We start from the raw sequence: 19,385 nt of genomic DNA on the forward strand, positions 1-19,385 counted from the left end.
GTAAGGTGCTAGCTAGACTCTCCAATAACCTATGTATGTATGTTTGTCCATTGTTTATCCCGTTCCATTAACTATCTTGAAAACTGGAAAATGTTCAATGGAATGGTTACACTTTTAATCAACTTTGATTATCTTTATACAGTGCCCTGCATCTCAACAAATATGACAACACAGCTTGATCAATCAACCAACCTTGCAACAGTCACCTGGGATGCAACCAGTGGGGCCCTGGCCTACAGTGTATCTCTTCTTGGAGCTGCTGGACAGTTGTATTCGTGCAATTCCACAGATGTAGGATGCAGTGTCAATAACATGCAGTGTGGTCAGCGCTACAATGTAACTGTCCAATCTATCGGTGTAACATGTAGCAGCACATCGACGGCTGGAATGGAACTGGAGACAGGTAGGTCTCAGGTTGTTTGGTCCTTTCCTAAACCCCCTCCCCCCTCCGCTTCACAGTAGGATCTCTGTTATTTAAGAGAGTCAAGAGACGCCCAGTTTCAACGCTCTCCAAACAAGATTCACGCCTGTTGTTGTGCATCAACAGATTCTGCACCAGTGTATGTTCAAGTTTAGGCACATAAATCCTAGGGAAGATGATACATCAGATATATATTACATCTCATAGTTAGCAAGCGGTGCTATGTAATAGCAAGAGAGTAAAACATTTACAAGTGACCAAGTGCAAGGGCATCAAATCCTCTCTGTACTTGCACAATGGACATTCATCCAAGCCTGCACACAAAGGTCCTATGCCACTGTGCTGGTGTCATAACCGAGGATTGAGGAGACTGGGCAGTGAGCAGTTTATAGTAGAAACCAAAAGCATGAGGCCATCAAACATCAACACCCAGGGAGGCAGTTGGTTCTTCTAAGGCATAATGGATGTTTTCATGTATTGGATGAAAAGATGGTGTACGGCCCTTGCTCCTCGCTGCACTGCACAGAAATCTTTTAGGCTTCATTGAGGTCCAGTTTTGAGGGTTGTCTGATAGAAGCGTGAATGGTTTTACCACGCATTCCTTTACCATGCATGCCTTTACCATGAAATTTCCTGGTATAAGCATGAATGGTAAAGGGGTATGAGCTTAATACGTGGTTAAAACATGCGTGGTAGAGGTCGGAACACATGTGGGTCATACCACGATGTTTTGACTGTTTCCCAGTTTTGAGAGTGTCTGTGTAACCTGATCTGCTTCTACGCTGTACATACAGAAAACTATTGAAAAGATTGCAGCTTGCACAAAGGTTTTTATTTTGAGTTTTTTTTTAATGTAAGGTCCTCAGACATTTCAGGATGCTCAGCTCTATTTAAAGAACAAAATGTGTTATTCCAAAATGTTTAACACGTTTTTCTTGCATTCATTGCAGCTCCCTGTGCACCTACTAATCTGGTAGCTGTGGTTGACTGTGACACACAAATTGCAAACATTCTGTGGGATGTGGCTGATGGAGCATTGTATTACATTTCTACTGCAACTGGACTTTATGGAGACAAGTACACGTGCAACAGTACTACTACCAGTTGCAGTATGGGAAACCTGCCATGTGGTCAAATATACAATGTCACTGTCACAGCATTTAGTAGGAGCTACAGCAGCCCGCTCAGCAACGCTGTGGAACTACTCAACAGTAAGTGTCCATACCCAAAGTAGGCATGCTTATCAATGCTTTGTGTGCTTTACATCATATAGCCTTTATTTTGTTTTTATCTCCCAACAACTACTCCTACAATATTTTCAGAACAGTGTTTCTCACTAAGTCGGTCAAGGAGCTCATTAGTGTTGTCTCAATTTAGTTACTTTTACTCAGTAAAGTAGAGTTGTGAGGTTAGCAGCAAGAAGTAGGGAATGGAAGCTGATCATAGAAATATCTTTCAGATTATTGCATTATTGTTTAATCATGTCTGAAATTAGGCCTACTGCACAACATTAATATTCCCTCTGAACCTATTTCATGAGAGACCAAAGACAGGTTGTCTGGTTTGTTCTCTGTGGCACACAGTTGCAAGGGGCACCTGGCACTTTAGTGGTGAGAATGCGTGGACTCCCTACCAACCCTAAGCATCAGGTACTAGGTATTTGCTTTATGAAGCCTCATTGACTTTCCAATGGACAAGCAGTCAATGCCTCGCTCAAGAAATGTGTGGTAGGACAGGTTTAGCTACAATACAACACAATTATCGTGAATACAGGGATATCAATGCCCAGGAAGAGTTGTGAATACACAACCCTTTCATTTTAACTGGAGAACATATATAAATGTATTTTCTTAGTAAAATGGACTTTAAGTGGTAAAATGTACACAAAACAAAAACAATTTACAATGAAGTGATAATGTAACAGAATGTAGTAGTGAAAGCAGCCCTCTGGCTATTCATCGTATACACTGTCCGTAAACACTAAACAACCGTGAATGCTGTTGCAATCCTGGAAGCAAGGAAAACAATATCCCAATAATGCAGAATAAACTGTTGTCAAGGTTAAGCAGTGCAAATGGAAATCACTTACAGACTCCAAATATAGCAATACAAAAAGGAGGATATCATACCTCGTGCCAAAATGGGGTTAGTATATATGTTATGAGTCTCAGCAACAAGTGTTCATGAACACCGAAAACAACATAGAAACCAAGCAAAAGCAGTAGCAAATCATGGGCAGTGTATCTGAAGACCTGCAAAAGTAGCGGACAGTGTCCGAAGGTTCCTAAAGTTCAATTACTAGCACTGCGAACATCATCGCTCCTCTGGTCACAAGTGAATACTTGACAGAGCATGAAGGGATTGCACCGACATCTCATTTTGGATTTGTTTCACTGTTTACGAATTGCAATGGAAAAAGTTATGCTCATAATATTCGTGAACATTCCAATTACAAAACAATAGTAAACACAAAGGCTTCTGATGTACCACAAGCCTCTGGTTTTAACTAACTTGTGTGAGGCAGTGCACAGCACTCCTGGGGACAGTTACTGAGGTCCAAAAACTATAATCTTACTGTCACCGGCTAAGGATTCTACATAGGGTGGCAACGGTGGGATACACCCATTAGGGTGCAGAGACCAATTAATAGTCTCCACTAACAGGCTGAGGGAAAGGTGTGTCGCTGAGGAGCATTTACCTGCAGTTGAGAGAGCCTCTCAGGATCAGAAGTCCCCCCACATATGACTAAAAAACAGAAAGACCGGTTTCAGGAATAAATTGAAGATGGCTGGAATGGTACAGCTGCACTCCTTACAGAGCACTTCCATCCTCAAATACATGCCCAATCCAAGTCCTCCCAGAACCCAGATATTCAATAATGCACCATTTAGGAAGCCAGGAGTATTTCAGAACAAATTTGGAGACAGTCAGATTTATTTGCCTTTATTCAGTGTGCTAGATTTTCTTTCAATTTTGCACTTTGTAAGCAGCCTCAGCTGTCTGTGCGAGCTTCTCCAGAGCAAAATTTGCTTTGTCACTTTTGGATGCAAGATCTGTAATCCTGGTTCTGTTGATAATACACTGAGTCTAAATAATGATGTTCATGCTGAAGTAAAGTTTAGAATGCAGTGTGTGAGAGTCTCACCCCTTCAAAGAACATTGAGGAAATACGTAATCACGCCTAGTGCGACAAATAACTTCCTGAATAGACAAGAAGAACCGCGTTCTCAGTTCAGAAGCTGGTCTATAAACTTCAAAGGGACATTGCCATTTTTCAAGCACAGATTAGATACAATTCTATTGTAATATTATGTTGACACAGCAGAATACTTTTTCAACTTATTGGTGATTCAGCAAAAAAGTTGGAAAATATAGTAAGTTGTGTTTCAGGAACTAATATGTATTGTTGAAATATGCACTCATTTCCGGGTTAACTTTGACATCCACGCTCTAATGACCTCATGTGTCTCTTGTGGTAGTAATGCTAGAGACTGGTAGCCATAGGCAAGGGAGAGTAATCACTTGATACAGCAGAGTCAATGAGCCATTTCTGCAAAGTAGCAGGCCAACTCCTTCTGAAGCCAATTAACAATAAGGCTAGAGGTGATCACTGCCACGTTAGACTAGTTGAACGTTTTAGGAAGGCTTATATGAGGCACTTATTCTGATGATGTAGTAAAAGGTCCTCATTATGAATTCATCAGTACATCGGTGACTCTTATATAGTCAAAATAGCTAACCGTCATGTGTGCAGCCGATGCAGTGGTACCACGGGCCAGTGTTGCGAGAAAATCGCTATATCCCAGTTATGGGTCTATTTTAATACCCATCAGGGAAACTGGGGATGCGGTTTATCTTGCTTTAAGGCCCGTGGCACCATGCAAAGCCAAGGCTTAACCTTGCTTCTTGTCCTAAAACATAACACACATCTAATCGGTATCCTCAGACATGCATATGGTGCCCTTCTCTTTCCATGAAACATTTACGTATGCAGAATTATTGGATCTTTAATTTGTCTCTTAGCATGCATGTATTATACAGTGGAGAAGTGTGGCTCAATGATTAGAGCGGCAGACCCTGATGCAGAGGTCTAGCCCGGGACCAGGGTTCAATTCCCCGCCTCGGCGGGTCTGGGGCTCAAAAATTTCATGGACCTGATAATTCTCACCTCGATGCCATTCCAATCATGGAGTCCCACTCTGCAACTCTGGGCAATAGCTTGCTTGATCTCCACAACGGCCCCCACAACGCTACGGATGCCTGGCCTCCACCTTGGGGGTGCCCAGGAGTGGACGCCTCACAGGGAAAGCCAGGATGGGTTCCACGGCGGTATTCGTACAAGCGCCTTGAGACCCTTGCGGGTGAGTAGTGCGCTATACAAGTATCAATTTACATTTACATACAGTCTACAATTCTGCAGCTTTTAGTAGAATGGATCATTTATGCTACCATAGACATACCTGTGAGTGAAAAACTTAATTTTACCATTTCAAGAAAAGAACTGTGAGAGACCACTTCTCACAACAGAACAAACAAAAAATAAGGAAGCAGAGAAAGTGAAACAGTGTCATTTAACGTATGCACTAATGAATGTCTTTGCTGTGCAGTTCCTTGTACCCCACAGAATGTTGAAACCCTGCTGGATTGCGCTACGAATACTGTGACTATGAACTGGGCATCGGCATTAGGAGCTGCGAGCTATGTTTCAACTTTGTTAGGACCAGCTGGAGAAGAACTCACATGCACCACAAATGTAACAACATGTGATATTGCTGGGATGCAGTGTGGCACAAGATACACTGGGTCTGTTACAGCTAAAAATCAACACTGCAACAGTGCCGTCAATGCTACAGTTGAGATAGACTCTGGTAGGTATGACTGCACTTGTGGTTTGTGTGAGTTGTCGCTCTTTCAGCTGGGCTCAATCAGCACTTCTTGTTTATGAAATGTGGTAAAAAACTATGAAAAGGTTCGCTTACGGCATATTGGGGAGGAGGGGTGTTGTGTGGTCAACAGTTTGTTTTACTTCATTTGTTTTTCTTCTTTATTATAAAGCAGTCACATTTATGGGCCAGTGGATCCCTTGTTTAGTATTTGGTTCAGGAACAATCTTGTTTAATAATATTCTTTGTCTTCATTTTCCATTGTCTTTAATAAAAGTTGAACCTTTCGTTTAGATGGCACTCAAGTATTAAGTATATCGTACCCTGAAGTCTTTTTCTGTATTTATGGTTTAAATATACCAATTAGATCAGTCCCTTTGTAAAGGCTGCTAGAGGGATTGCGAGTGTTAGCTCTGTTGCAGAGCTACACTGTTGACATCTAAAGCAGTTCATATCAGGTTTTTCATTGGTCCATTCCATTCAAGCTTTCTGGTTGATGGGAGTGAATCATGCACAGCAGGTGCATTCACCAAGCAGACAAAACCCTTGTTTAATGCTCTGGCCCTGTTGGGGTCAGGTACAGGGATTGACAACTATTTGGGAACCATATTCGGGTTATTCCATTTCCCAGACTGCAATAGGGGTAGTATGTGGGACTGATTCTAAGTGCCTGATTTCCAAAAGGTAAGTTACACTTTTGAGTAAGTTTACTACTTTTTATGCAATTCACAAAATCCGAGTGCAAATTTACTCCACAAAATTTGTTTATTACTTTTAGCTATCCACAAAATGTGTGGAAGTTACACCTTTGGAGTAAATTTACACTTGAATTTTGTGAGTGGACAAAACGTAGTAAACTTACTCAAAAGTGTAAAGTACTCAAAAGTGTATAGCCCCTGGTTCATCAATTTGGTGGAGACATTGGAGTTACACTTTTGAAGTACATTTACACTCAGATTTTGTGAGTAGTCCGAAAGTGGTAAATTTACTCAAAAGTTTAAATTACTCAAACGATAAAATTACCTCCGTGAATCAGGCCCAAAGTGCTCATAGTTTACTACCGGAGGGAACCTTCCTGGCCCTGTGAGTGGATTCATCAGTTCACAGAAGCATGAAGGGTAATTGGACCGGACTGGCCAGTCTTTTATGGTAGTTCCCCGGTAGGCTGCAGGCTCGGGCTGCTTTCAGATCAGATTCTCTGTCATCCACCAACGCTGTCCCAGCGGCTCCATTCTAGTCACAGCCTACAACAGTAAGGGACCGGTTAGGCCATGGTTGATTTTGGTTTCCACCGTGGCCCTGAGGGTGATGTAGATTTCATGCTACCTTTTTTTGTCTCCCATAGTTTTTGGATAATCAGGTTGAAGCGAAAGTAGCCCAGGGCTGAAACCAGACTGGCTTTTGAAAAACACGCTTTTTAACACAATGTTTCTCCCTGTGGAAAGCTCTTTTCCTCTCTTTAACACTCTCACAAGCATCATTTCAGAAGTAAGTCTGAACTGAGAAATAAAAAAAGAAATGCTTTATTGACATTTCTGAGCTATAGTGGTGCTTCACAATATCACCCTTATGGCTTAAGCTAACATGTTTGTGTTTTCTAAGTGTTCTTCTTGGTTTTTGAAAATGTTTTAACCCTCTTTAATAAACTGAAAAAACCTTGTGAAAATTGTACGGCATAGGAAGGTAGTTATGAGCTTATACAAAATCCAAGAAACTGCTCATTGACTCTACCTTACTTATGCAATTTACAATTTCAGACAACCTGGACATAAAGAACGGATTTTGTGCTTGGTGCACCCTGAAAGTTTGAAAAGAACGGCTGTTCACACAACTTTCTGATGCTTTGAAAAGCGCGCATTTAACTAAGATAATAAAGTATTGAGGGATACGGAAATTTGGAGTCCCTTTCGGAATCTCTTAATTACAACCTGTGTCCTTACAGGAGTAGATCAACATACCTGAGTCAAAGTACTGACGATTGGTGTATGAATATGTGCTTGTGGATCCATTGGTGAGCCTTACGTTATTTAATGTGAGGCTCTTTGATCTTTCTCTGTTTTGATCCTATACCTTGTTATCTTGGAAACAAGAGCCTTAGGAAGGGAATGAATGTCTCTCAACTTTTTCAGTCTGAAATGATGGGGATAATCGAAAGGCATTACAAATGACCTTGGCAGAGTATGGGAATTGGGAATCCTACTGTGGAAATCTTTGAAAACTGATGCAAGAACTTTAATTACAAGTTTGAAAGGATATCTTTTAGTAATTTGTTTTCCCAGTTATTGGAAAATAGTTAGTGTTAGAGAGGATTGGGCAAATAGCATTGTTGAGAACCGATGTGGCTGGAAGATACAGGGAATATTTGGGCCGTCTTTTTAGGGAAAAAGTACACTTTAAAGCCTGACTTATAAATTATTCAATAACGACAGATTAGTGACAGAATATCAGAACCAAAAATATCGTGTGGACAGAATATTGTGTCAAAAGTATCGAGGACCAAGATATCGAGAAGGTAAATGCAAATGCAAACTCCACATCTATGTGTGTTGACGATATATATATATATATATATATATATATTAGAGGGCGTGGCATTAATTGAAAAGAAGGTGTGTCGGACATTGCTTAGTTCAGTTGAACCTTTGAAAAAGAAGCATGGTGGCTTCGAAACGCGTCGGCAACATCGGCTGTAAACAGACTAAGAGACTGCGAAGGCTTTCTGTCATGGAAGTGCATTTTTACCAATAAATGTTGTGTACGTCAATTGTCCGAGTGCGGTCCTGCCCTAGGGGCACTTTGGAGCTTCATATATATATATATATATATATATTCAAGCGTACATGTGGAGTAATATATAGTAAAACTTTATGCACTCGTAGAAACTTACCTTTACAATATTTATGTCCCCGATCTTCTTCATAAAATATTTTGTCCCTCGATATTTTTGGTTCCGATTTTCTGTGTAAACACAATAACGACTTTAAGGGCGTTAAGGGAGTGAATTCGGAGGGATACCCCTCAAAAGGAATTTAGTATGAAGTAAACATTAAAGCAGATTTGACAAGCACAGTTGATGAAACCTCTCTTGAGTTTAAAGGTTATTAGTAAGGTGCTGCTTGCTTAATATTTAAATAATGTTGGTAATAGAGATATATCAGTGTCAGTTCCCCATATTGGAGGCCACATCTATAAACTGAGCGTGTATCCAGAAGTACCTTGATGTAGATTTTCTTTTGGTCCTCGCCTATTTGAAAGATTTAGACCACACTATGTCCCTGCTGGTTTGGAAAATGTAAAAAAAATTGACAAAGCCAATAGCGCTCTCATATGCAAAACCTATTGGGCCCGATTCACAGAACAAACTTAAGACAAAATCCTAAACTTAGTACCATTTTGGGATTCACAGAATGCACTTACTACTTCTGGTATTCACAGAATGAACTTACTACTTTTGCGATTCACAGAATAAACGTACTACTTTTGCTATTCACAAAATGGATTTACGACTACTAACTCTACGTCCGCACTCGGGCCGGAAATTCCGGCCCGGAGGTGGAGCTTCCGGCCCGGAGGCAGAGCTTCTGGCCCGGAGGTGGGGCTTCCGGGCCGGAGGCGGAGCTTCCGGCCCAGAGGTGGACATTTTGGCCATGGTTAAATCTCTGCCACTGGCCGGAATCCCCACCTCCGGGCCGGAAGCTCCGCCTCCGGCCCGGAAGCCCCGCCTCTGGGCCGGAAGCTCCGCCTCCGGGCCAGAATTTCCGGCCCGAGTGCGGACGTAAAGTTAGTAGTCGTAAATCCATTCTGTGAATAGCAAAAGTAGTAAGTTTATTCTGTGAATCGCAAAAGTAGTAAGTTCATTCTGTGAATACCAGAAGTAGTAAGTGCATTCTGTAAATACCAAAATGGAACTAAGTTTAGGATTTTGTCTTAAGTTAATTCTGTGAATCGGGCCCATTGATTTTGCCGTCACCTGTTTTAACGTTACAACCAAGGACCATTTGGTTTTCTCCTGCCTAAAATGTTCATTCATATATCAAGATATGTACCCACCCCTATGAATTCTTCTATCCACCCAAGGCCACCCATTCATCCTTTCCTGAATGCTGGCATCCGAGTATCCACCCCACATCTATCCCATCCACCTGTGTGCTCATGTGGGGTTCTATGCACTTACACGTTTGCATCTGTGCCGCAGGATGAACAAGCTACCGAGCACGCTTTCACCAACCGCACACTATGAGATGCCCTCACTCAAGTCATCTACACACCAGGAATAGGCCTGTCGTTGTTACCTTTACTTGTTTCATTTTATAAGTTTTCTCTTTTTTTTTTATATCACACAGATTGCATCTATGCCCACACAAAGTAATATACCAGTATGTTTATGTTAAACACCTTCGATATATGATATAAACTAATTAACCACCTATGTGCTGGGACAATGTCTTGCCCCCTTATTTTATCAACACACCCTGTTTTTGTATATACATAAAAAAAATATTTGTGTAAAAAATCTGCATCTGTGTACATCTGCATAGACATAGCACACACAAATAAATTGCTAGCACAGCAGAAAAAGTATATACTTAAAACAAGCCAGACCTTTTGGCTTTCTTAGTGCCTGTTCCTCATAGAAAACAGTAAAGGAACATAGTTTTGTCCAAATATCGGATGGTGGAAGTAGCACTGGCCGATTTAGAGGACATAACGTTTGATTGTCGTGCAGTTATTGATTCTCAGAATGTAAGTTTTCGGTGATGTGTCAGGATGGCTGTTTTTGTTGTTAAATTCTGAAATATTTTTTGATACGCAGTTCCCTGCACTCCTGATTTTGTGGAATCACTGCTGAACTGCTCAGCTGATAGCGCATTGCTAACCTGGCCACATGCACGTGGAGCTGTGAATTATTCCACCCTTGTGAATGGGTCCAGTGGAGATCTGCACGCCTGCACCACATCAGACACATCCTGCGACATCCAGGGCCTCGCTTGTGGCACGGCATACACCATCCACCTCAAAGGACTGGGGCAGGAGTGCAGCAGCTCGGGCGACGCCATCGCTGAGCTTCTGACCGGTAGGTGTAATGGCTGACAATAGTAAGTGTAATGGCTGACAAAATGGAAGAACCAATGTTTGCTCCCCATGTCAGCATGAACACCATCCTATTAGCATGGCCTGGTCTGGCTAGTTTCCAAAAAGAGTGCATATATCATTCAATTAGTGTGGTGAAGAGGAGGCGTTTCAAGTCAAGGGTAAATTGGGCAATTGCGCAGGACTCTCACCTCCCAGAGGCCCCCGCCCCCTGCAAAACTCAACCTTCTCCCTATTTGGCCACATTCTATTCTATTTCTTTATCTAAACATCCCTCCATCTCTGCCTGCAGTTACCTCTAACTTTGTCTCTCATAACCAGTGTCTTCTTGAGGATGTTTGCGGCCCATGAAATACACATGTCAAGTGTTTTTATATGACTTTGTTCAAATTAAACATTTAGGGCATATTTACAAGACCCTTGCGCCTCCGGTTTAACATGGAAAAAAGTGACGTACCGGCAGTGCAAGCCCCTTCATTTAGTATTGTTTAGCATCATTTGGGTTTGAAATGGGTAACAAAAGTTAAATGTATTCTAAGTCAATATATACTTCATCTGTTGCAGTTACTAATTTACGACTAGTTTTGAGATGTAAATAAATACTACGAAAAAGGGTTTCGTGCAAATACAAGCCACTCTCGCCAATGGATCCACCTACATTTTCTCAACTCCCTCTGAAGAGAGGGAGGTTTCCTAGTAGGGGTTCTCTGAGACTTGCCTGGCTCCAACATGAACACCCCAAAAGCATTAATAAAGTGGGCTATATCATCTAAAAAGTGTAATTCTCCATTGGATACTATGACTGGAAACATATGCATGTGATATACAATGGTAAATTAAAAACAATACTAATATTGAGATTATTCTTCTGTAAAAGTATGCTGCTTAATGGTTGCCTTGAACCTCTGTTCTGCAGCTCCCTGTGAACCTCAGGATTTGGAGGTGACATTGAACTGTGAAACTGGTACTGCTTCCCTCTCCTGGAGTGCCGCTGTTGGAGCACTGAACTATGTCTCATACGTGACTGGGCCTGACGATGAGTACATTTCCTGCAACACCACTGGAACAAACTGCAGTATTGAGGGCCTGGCATGCGGGCAGGAGTACACTGCAACAGTGGCAGCCTTGAACGACCTGTGCAGTGGGATGACCAGCGCAGCCATCACATTCCAAACTGGTAAGCAATCTACCAAGCGTTGCATCATTGGTGATCTTCCTTTGAAGCAGTATCACCTTTTCAATTTCATGATTGACATCCTCAAGCATGTCAAGGTAAGCAAGGTAACTATTAATGTCTCAGCAATACATACCCAAAGAAACCTCTGAAACATTCACATGTGGACCTCCACCCATGGCAATCACCAGTGCCACTGCTCACAGCCTCACAGGACACAGGGCTCAATCAATACCTGCATGTCTGGCACAGTATGTCTGGCAAGCCCACTCCAGGCTCACTAGCCCAGTATATCTCAAACTGTTAGAACTGCTTGGCATCCAGGCATGGCAAGGAAATCCTTGACTTGCTTCTCCCTAGACACATTCACATTCTATTTTTGGTGTAAATGTGGGTATATGAAGGCTGGATGGGTATTGTTTGACAAACAATCCCACATACACAGAAAACAATTATTTCTTACAATCCCAACCACGAAGAGGGAGATATTACACTTGCCGAAAGGAGAACATAAACACTGAAAGACACAAAACATCATAATCTCTGGTCGTGAGACCCTACTCATTCACTGCTGCAACTTGTGCAACATCAGTCTCTACTTCATTCGAGTCTATAAATAAGAATAATTAGCTCCTTGTTTGTCGGTGAATGTGTTAACACAGTAGCTAGCATTATTCCTGACCACCCACACATCACTGTCCTAGTAGGCTATAACATATGCAGTGACACAACAAATAAAAACACGTGTCCTCACCATGGAGTTGAAAAACGTCTGTCAGACCTTTTTTCAGGGGATACAATGCAAGCAGGGTCAGTTTCAGAAATGGTTTCCTGTAGTTCTTCTTCCAAGTATCCTTTCCAGGCTGCTCTCCTGGCACCGCCTTTGTATAGAGTTATGCTCTCCAGCTTGGAGAACTACCCACAGCAGAGGCTTGAAGAGGTGTTCTTCACATCACCTTTGAGTATTGACCACATGATACTGTCTCCATGTTACCTTCCAGTGCCATATGATAGTGTTTTAAGCAGCAAAATGCCTAAATGAATATTGAAAGAACCCTTGCGCCCTCTCTTCCCACTTCAGTGTCTAGGCCTCCAGCATCAGGAATGTCAGCAATATGCTTCCTCTGTGAATATAACTCCACCTCCATCTTGTTCACACAGATGGGCCAGGGATAATGGATCCCACAGGCCTCCTCCACTCTGCTAACATATCCGCACAATGCTTGTACCATACAGGCCACATACACAAACACATACAACATACACTTGGGATGCTAGCGCTAGGTTACAAAGTAGTACTGCAATCACCAATAGCAGCAAGGAGAATAAACATGATGACACAATGATTCCACCATAAGATTGAATTTTTAAGTCAGATATGAAAAATGCTTGTGCTAGAGGTGAACTAAAGCAGTACTGAAATTTCCTAATAGCAGGAAGGTGAACAAATGTGCTAATACAATGAATACACCTTAAAATTCGATTTTTAAGTCCTATGTGAGGGAGTCTTGAGCTAGAGGTGAAGTAAATAGGAATACGTTGTACAGTTAGCAGGATCAGCAGTGGAAGGCTGTGTCTCGCCCTCTATCATCCCTCGCTCTGTTGATGTACAGGTTATTATCAACAGTCTGAAAACAATGCTTTGTGATCATCAGATAAAAGTGAAATAGCTACGCCCCATGGATGTCACTTAGGGGCCACCAGAGGTCGCAGCTGCAACCCCTAGCTTGCCCCTTGTGACTCCTGGCGCTGCCTTTGCGACCCCTGGCCTCAAAGGTGGCAAAATCTTTGCCAGAAATACAGTGACAGCTTAACCATACCAACGCTGGTTGGGGTTACACTCGCTTTGTTTTCAGTCATTTTTTATTACATTATTAGTGAATAATATTACATTAGTTACTATTGGTGTAAAAAAATATGGCGCACAATTAGGTGAAACATGACCTTCCCTGGGAGCTGTGGTGAGTGACAAAATGCTTCTAAATGTCTATTGCGTGTGAGAGTGTCTTTACATGAAGAGTCTATGTAAGTGTGAGTGAAAGTGAAGGTCAAAGGGCGTGTGATTTCACTTCTGCTATGCCTGGCATTTTGGTGAATTGACTTCCATGCTGCGCCCCTTTCAAACTGATCTTTGCATATGTGACTGTGGTGCCCGGATTGCCATTTACAGGTTGTAATAACATGTGTAGCCTGACACAGACAGTGTTGTAGGGTTTTTTTTAATCTGCAAAAGTAAGGTTTGGAGACTTTTGGTGATTCTATCTTGAACATCTGTGTACCTGTCTAGAAAATACATGACCCTGTCAATCACTCTTACTCCCCACTTATCCCTTATCACCCACTCCCTCAAGCAGGTAGTAGTCCTAGCAGCTTTGGACATCATCAGTTCCTGAGTCATCAGCCCACCGTCCAATGGTATTGATCCCCAGGTTGATGCTAGAGTGTAAGTGACACCAGATGAAGATGGTGAGAGAAAGGGAGACTAAAAGAGAAATAGAGGCAGAATATGGGAGAGGAGAAACTTTTCAATCTTGAAGTCAGTATGCTGTATTCAAGGAAAGGGAATCTCCAAAGAGATGCACATGACTAGTTAGTACTGACATCAAAGCAATTTCAGAAGGCACTGAATGTCAAGCTTCCGGTGAGAGCTTTGTCATACAAGTAGTTGAAAGATGGCTTTCACCTAAAGTATTAAAAGTAGATCGCAAGGGGATGGATATGTATTTGTGTAGAATTTGTGTAGAAGAAAAGAACTGTAAAATAATATTGGTGTAGGTTAAAAGATAGGTGACAGTTGCAATGTCAAGCCAGACCTTAAAATACATGTAGGTTAATAAGTGTCCTTCTCTGATCTGTGCTCCAGCCAGAGAAAAACATAATAAATTATCTAAGACAATTTAATAACATGCGTGTGGCCTTGAAAGTTGTTCTCAGGCAGCTGAATAAACAAGCAAAATGATCACATCAGGGGCCTCATGTAGGTAGCCAAATACCGGTCGGTAACGGCCGATTTTCGGTAATTATACCGTTACCGACCGGTATTTTGGCTTTTGAGATGTAGGGGGAGAATTTCTGTATTCGGAATTTACCGAATCGGTAAAATTACCGATTCGGTAAAATTACCGAATCGGTAATTTTACCGATTCGGTAAATTCCGAATACAGAAATGAGATGTAGGGGGAGTGTGTGGGTGTTGTTTGGAGTCGGTATTTACCACCAACTAATAGTTGGTGGTAAATAATGAATGGATGTGTAAATGCATTTTATAGCGCTTAGAAGTGTGCAATGTGGCAGACATACATGCCCTTAGGGCATGTATGTGTGCCACATGTGCACACATGGCCGAATCAGGGGTGCAACAGGGTGTCAATGTGACACCCTGCCACCCTTGCATGTGCTCCCCCATTACCGAATCGGTATTTACCGATTCGGTAATGAGGCATACCTTCCCATCAATGGGAAGGTATGCCTCATTACCGAATCGGTAAATACCGATTCGGTAATTACCGAATTTTTCCGAATCGGTAATATTTACCGACTCATTACCTACATTGCATTTACCACTTCATAAATACCGAATCGGTATGATTCGGTATTTATGAAGTGGTAAATGCAAGCCCACCTACATGAGGCCCCATGTGTGGAGAGCAGGCACCTTTTTGTTGAAGCACACAACGTCTGCCCCATAAAATCATGTACTCCTGGCTGCCAACCTGTGGACAAAGCCGAAGACCCTCTACTGGTGTTATCAGATAATTGTCTGGTGAAAACTGTGCTGCCACACCAGACCATAACAAGCATAACAAGCATTCGCAATGCCAATAGGTCTCGGTTTGAAAGAATGTTATATGGTCACGTGAAGTATTACCAATAAATAGCATGGGAATGACTATATATTTGTGTAGAAGAACTGTAAAATAATAGTGCTGTAGGTTAAAAGGTCAATTAAAAGTTGAACGGTCAAGGCAGACCTAAAAATCCATGTAGGTTAGTGACTGCCCTCCTCCCATCTATGCTGCTGCCAGAGGAAAAACAAACATACACTATTTAGTTATGTAGGACACTTTATTGCAATGTTGTGTGTGCTCCTGAAAGTTCAACTTAGACAGCTGGAAAAATAAACAGAATTATCACAGCTGTGTGGAGAGCAAGTACCTTTTTGTGGAAGCACACATCTTCCGCTCAACTAAAACCATGCACTCCTGGTTCCCAACATGTGGGTGGAGCTAAAACCCCTCACTAGTAATGCTTACAATAATTGTCTGGTGACAGGTGCGCTGTGAAGACAGGCCAGAAAAAGGATGTGCATTTCTAAAAGCACAGGGGGTCTGTCTAACCATGTGTGGAATGAGCTCAAGGGAACAGTAAACATACCAATCTGAGTGAATGTTTACTAAGGTTTTCCACTAGTACTTGTGTGGCAGAAAGTGATGTGAAGCATTACCACATTTTCCTAAACGTTATAAGAGTTCATGGGTGCAGCACAAAGTTGTGCAGTGCAATGCCAATGCCCATGCAACCCTTAATACATCTAGGCCTAAATGTGTATTTTCAACGGGTGCGAGTATATCCGATTTATTGAATGGTTTAACATTTATTGCAGAGCAGTGCAGGTTTGGGCTGCCCACAGTGAAAATTTGCAACGCTCCTTCCTAGCTGTGTTTTATCTGTGTGCCACGAGTATTCAAAGGCTGGCCCACTTTAGAAACCCTCAATAAAAGTCGAACAATCTGAGCACTGGCTGTGAAAGCAGAGAAAAATCACATGCATCATTTTTGATTACATAAACATAGACAAAAATGGTGCAATAACAGTTTGCTTCATTTTTGTGAAATCTTGTGACCCCTTACATATTACTGAATTACCAAAAATGTTATCAAATAAGTTAATATGCTTTTTTGTACCTGCTCAAATTCTTTAATATGGCATCTGGAACCTTTCACTGTGTTTCTTTGCAACCTGTATAAGATGTCTTATAGGTACTATCCAGGTCATAGAATGACACATTTTCCATTGGTGTGAATTTCTCTGACGCATGTGAGTATGATAATAGAGTTTGGAAGGGAGTCGGCAGCACATATACCATATTTGATCCCTGCTGAGGCTGTGTCTCTCCTTTTCAGCTCCGTGTATCGCAACTAACCTGAACCCAGTTATTGACTGCGCAACAAATATGGCAGCCTTGTCCTGGACCACTGCCTCTGGAGCTGAGAATTATGAGGCCTCTGTGACTGCACCAGGGGAAGAGAAGCACTCATGCAACACAACAACAACCAACTGCTCCATCGGCAACCTGACGTGTGGTATGACGTATACCATGACCGTCATTGCCTCCAATGCAGCATGCACAGGTGCAGTCAGCAGGGAGGCCACTTTCGAAACCGGTAAGTGGGCTCACATTTCAGGACTGGAATCTTAGAGATGAATTACAGCACTGTGATAGCTCAGCATCCTCTAAGTGGTACACATAATAAGGTCTCTGTTACGAATTATTTGGGAATTTCCAAAAATACAAGGTTTCAGTAATTTTAGAATGAGGAATTACCACATGAATATGATACCTCAGGAATGAGGAACTACAATGTAAATTGGTGGTTCCACAAAGGTTTCTGAGCGTTTTCCCACATTCCAGGCCATTTACAATGCTATTTGTACCAGGTTTCACTCAGTGAGATGTATCTGCACAAAGTCCATAAATTGTGGCATTGCCGTACATTTACGAATTTCTGTCGAAATCAGAATTTTTGAGATTATTGGAATGAGGGTCTAAGGGAGATTTCCAAATAGCGATTTTTGCTGAATTGCTATTTTATAATCACTATTCTTAATGTACTAAACTTTAAATTAGTGATTCGTCCTGGGTCGCAAATTGATCTACTTCATGAATAAATTAATGAGTTAGGTCGGCGTTTGTGGCCCATTCGGAACGATAGGTATTGCAGGAATGGTCTCCTGCTGGGGACAGCACACCACCATAACTGTGATTGCTTTTAAATATAGCAGTCTTTTTTCTCTAAAATGCAGTCCGTCTTCCTTAAAAGAAAACGGTATGTGTTTCCAAAAAAAAAGAAAAGTTAAAAGATACTTTTTCAAGAGTAGCCAGTAGTCTGTGGGACAACTTCTTGCTCTTAAAATGTATTTTTTTTAACACTCTCATAGGGACTCCTACACATTTGCAAATGGTTGCCACTACCTTTAAGTCATCAGAAAATTAATTAAAGTTCTGTGACCTTAATTTGGTCACAAAACATTAATAAATACTACTGGGAATCTGCATTTGGAAAGGATGGCCAAACACACCCCATCCAAATACCGATTTGCAAACACAAACTGCGATTCTGTAGATTTGCAGTTTGGTGTCTGTACTTCCCAAAATCCATTTTTGCCTTCACAAACGACCTGATTCTCCCAATCGTATTGTTTGCGACTCAAAAATGCTTTTTTCATCTGACACAGTATGCATCTTGTATGGAGAATGACTACTTACGATTGCCAGTAGATTTTTGATGATTCGGGTTAGGAAAGTACTACAGTGTTCATTCAAAGTTTACTTTTAATATTTGTAAAACATATAGTTCAGTGGTGAAGCTAAATGTTGAATAAAAGGGACTTTATAAAAACCTACTTTGTCCTGCCTGGAAGCTTTAGCATGAACTAATTCAACTGTTTGGGGCTTCCCTCCTGACAATGAAGAGCCCTTTGATGTAGTATGAAACATGTGAAATTCCTTCCTGACCAGAGACAACAGAACTGGCTGTACCAAAAGGTAAAATGGGAGACGTAATCATTGCCCACTTACTGGAATGTGTCAGGAACAGAGATGGTATCACATAGTTCCAAAATGAGGCCTTGAAATTCTTCATGACACGTTTACACTAAATAGTGCCCAATGTGAGGAAAGCTTTGTAACCGGGAGCTTCCTAGCCATCCTGTCTCTGCATATAGTTGGGGTGTTGGGTTTGCTGGTTCCATAACCAGTCAGTAGGTTTGACAGGGGTGGATCTTTGTTTCGACAAGGCAGGCCCTAGGTTTAGCTTAAGTACTGTGGATACTGGGAAATGGTCATGTAATTTTGGAAGTCTGTACAGCAGAGAATTCCAGGATACTTTACAGGAAAGAGAAAGAGAAACTGCTGACAAAGCAGGCTAGCTGCGTTGTCATATTTATTTTGAGTACTGAGTTAAAGGTTGTTATCTATCATTAGCTAGGGTCATTACAAAACTGGCTTCTCAGCCCCGCTTCTCTGGACACAACTGTGCAACTGGACCTGTTGAAGACGCAGAAGAAGGAAGTTTTATCTGAATCTGTCTGAAGGGAGGAACGAGGTGTGACCTGCTCATTAATTTTATCCGGAGACTGGAAGTTATCGGCAAGGGTCAGGTGGCTGGCATCCTTTTGGCATCAGGGACAGAAACGGCTGTACAATTGCTACCAGAGAGGAGAGAACAACTGCCCTCATGGCAGTGGACCATATTGGAGCATGCTGGTGCCCTGAAGTGACAAATGAGCCCTGGGATCCCTCCCTGGAAGGCAGAGAGAGTGGTAGCAGAGACGAGGAGGACATTTTCAAATACCTACTGTATAGTGGGATTTAGTCATTTTTGAAGCTCCAAAGGACTGGGACAAGGTGCCAAGGCTAATCGGGGAATGGACAGATTAAGTGGGCAATATTTACAGATTTGTCCTGCTCAGAGCGTTTTACCAGCAAGAAAAAGGCTCGAACATCACAGTGAAGGTGTCTGGCCTTGTGGAGCCCTACCCAGCAATAGTTTTCAGCCTTGCCCCACTGGATGTTTTTGAGGTAAACCTTGGGACT

The 19,385-nt window shown here is 41.9% G+C and overlaps 1 protein-coding gene across 1 annotated transcript in view; it reads left to right on the forward strand.

Moving 5' to 3' along the window:
* The window catches only part of LOC146834707 (uncharacterized), a 293,340-nt gene that overhangs the window by 90,733 nt on the left and 183,222 nt on the right, over positions 1–19,385 (forward strand). Inside the window, exons 17-22 of the mRNA XM_085602223.1 lie at positions 143–403; positions 1,372–1,632; positions 5,029–5,289; positions 10,118–10,378; positions 11,312–11,572; positions 16,693–16,953. Of these exons, the coding sequence (XP_085458349.1) occupies positions 143–403; positions 1,372–1,632; positions 5,029–5,289; positions 10,118–10,378; positions 11,312–11,572; positions 16,693–16,953 (1,566 nt within the window). The remainder of the gene's footprint in view (positions 1–142; positions 404–1,371; positions 1,633–5,028; positions 5,290–10,117; positions 10,379–11,311; positions 11,573–16,692; positions 16,954–19,385) is intronic.

Source organism: Triturus cristatus, chromosome 4_2, assembly GCF_964204655.1.
Source record: "Triturus cristatus chromosome 4_2, aTriCri1.1, whole genome shotgun sequence".
Classification (NCBI taxonomy): Eukaryota; Metazoa; Chordata; class Amphibia; order Caudata; family Salamandridae; genus Triturus; species Triturus cristatus.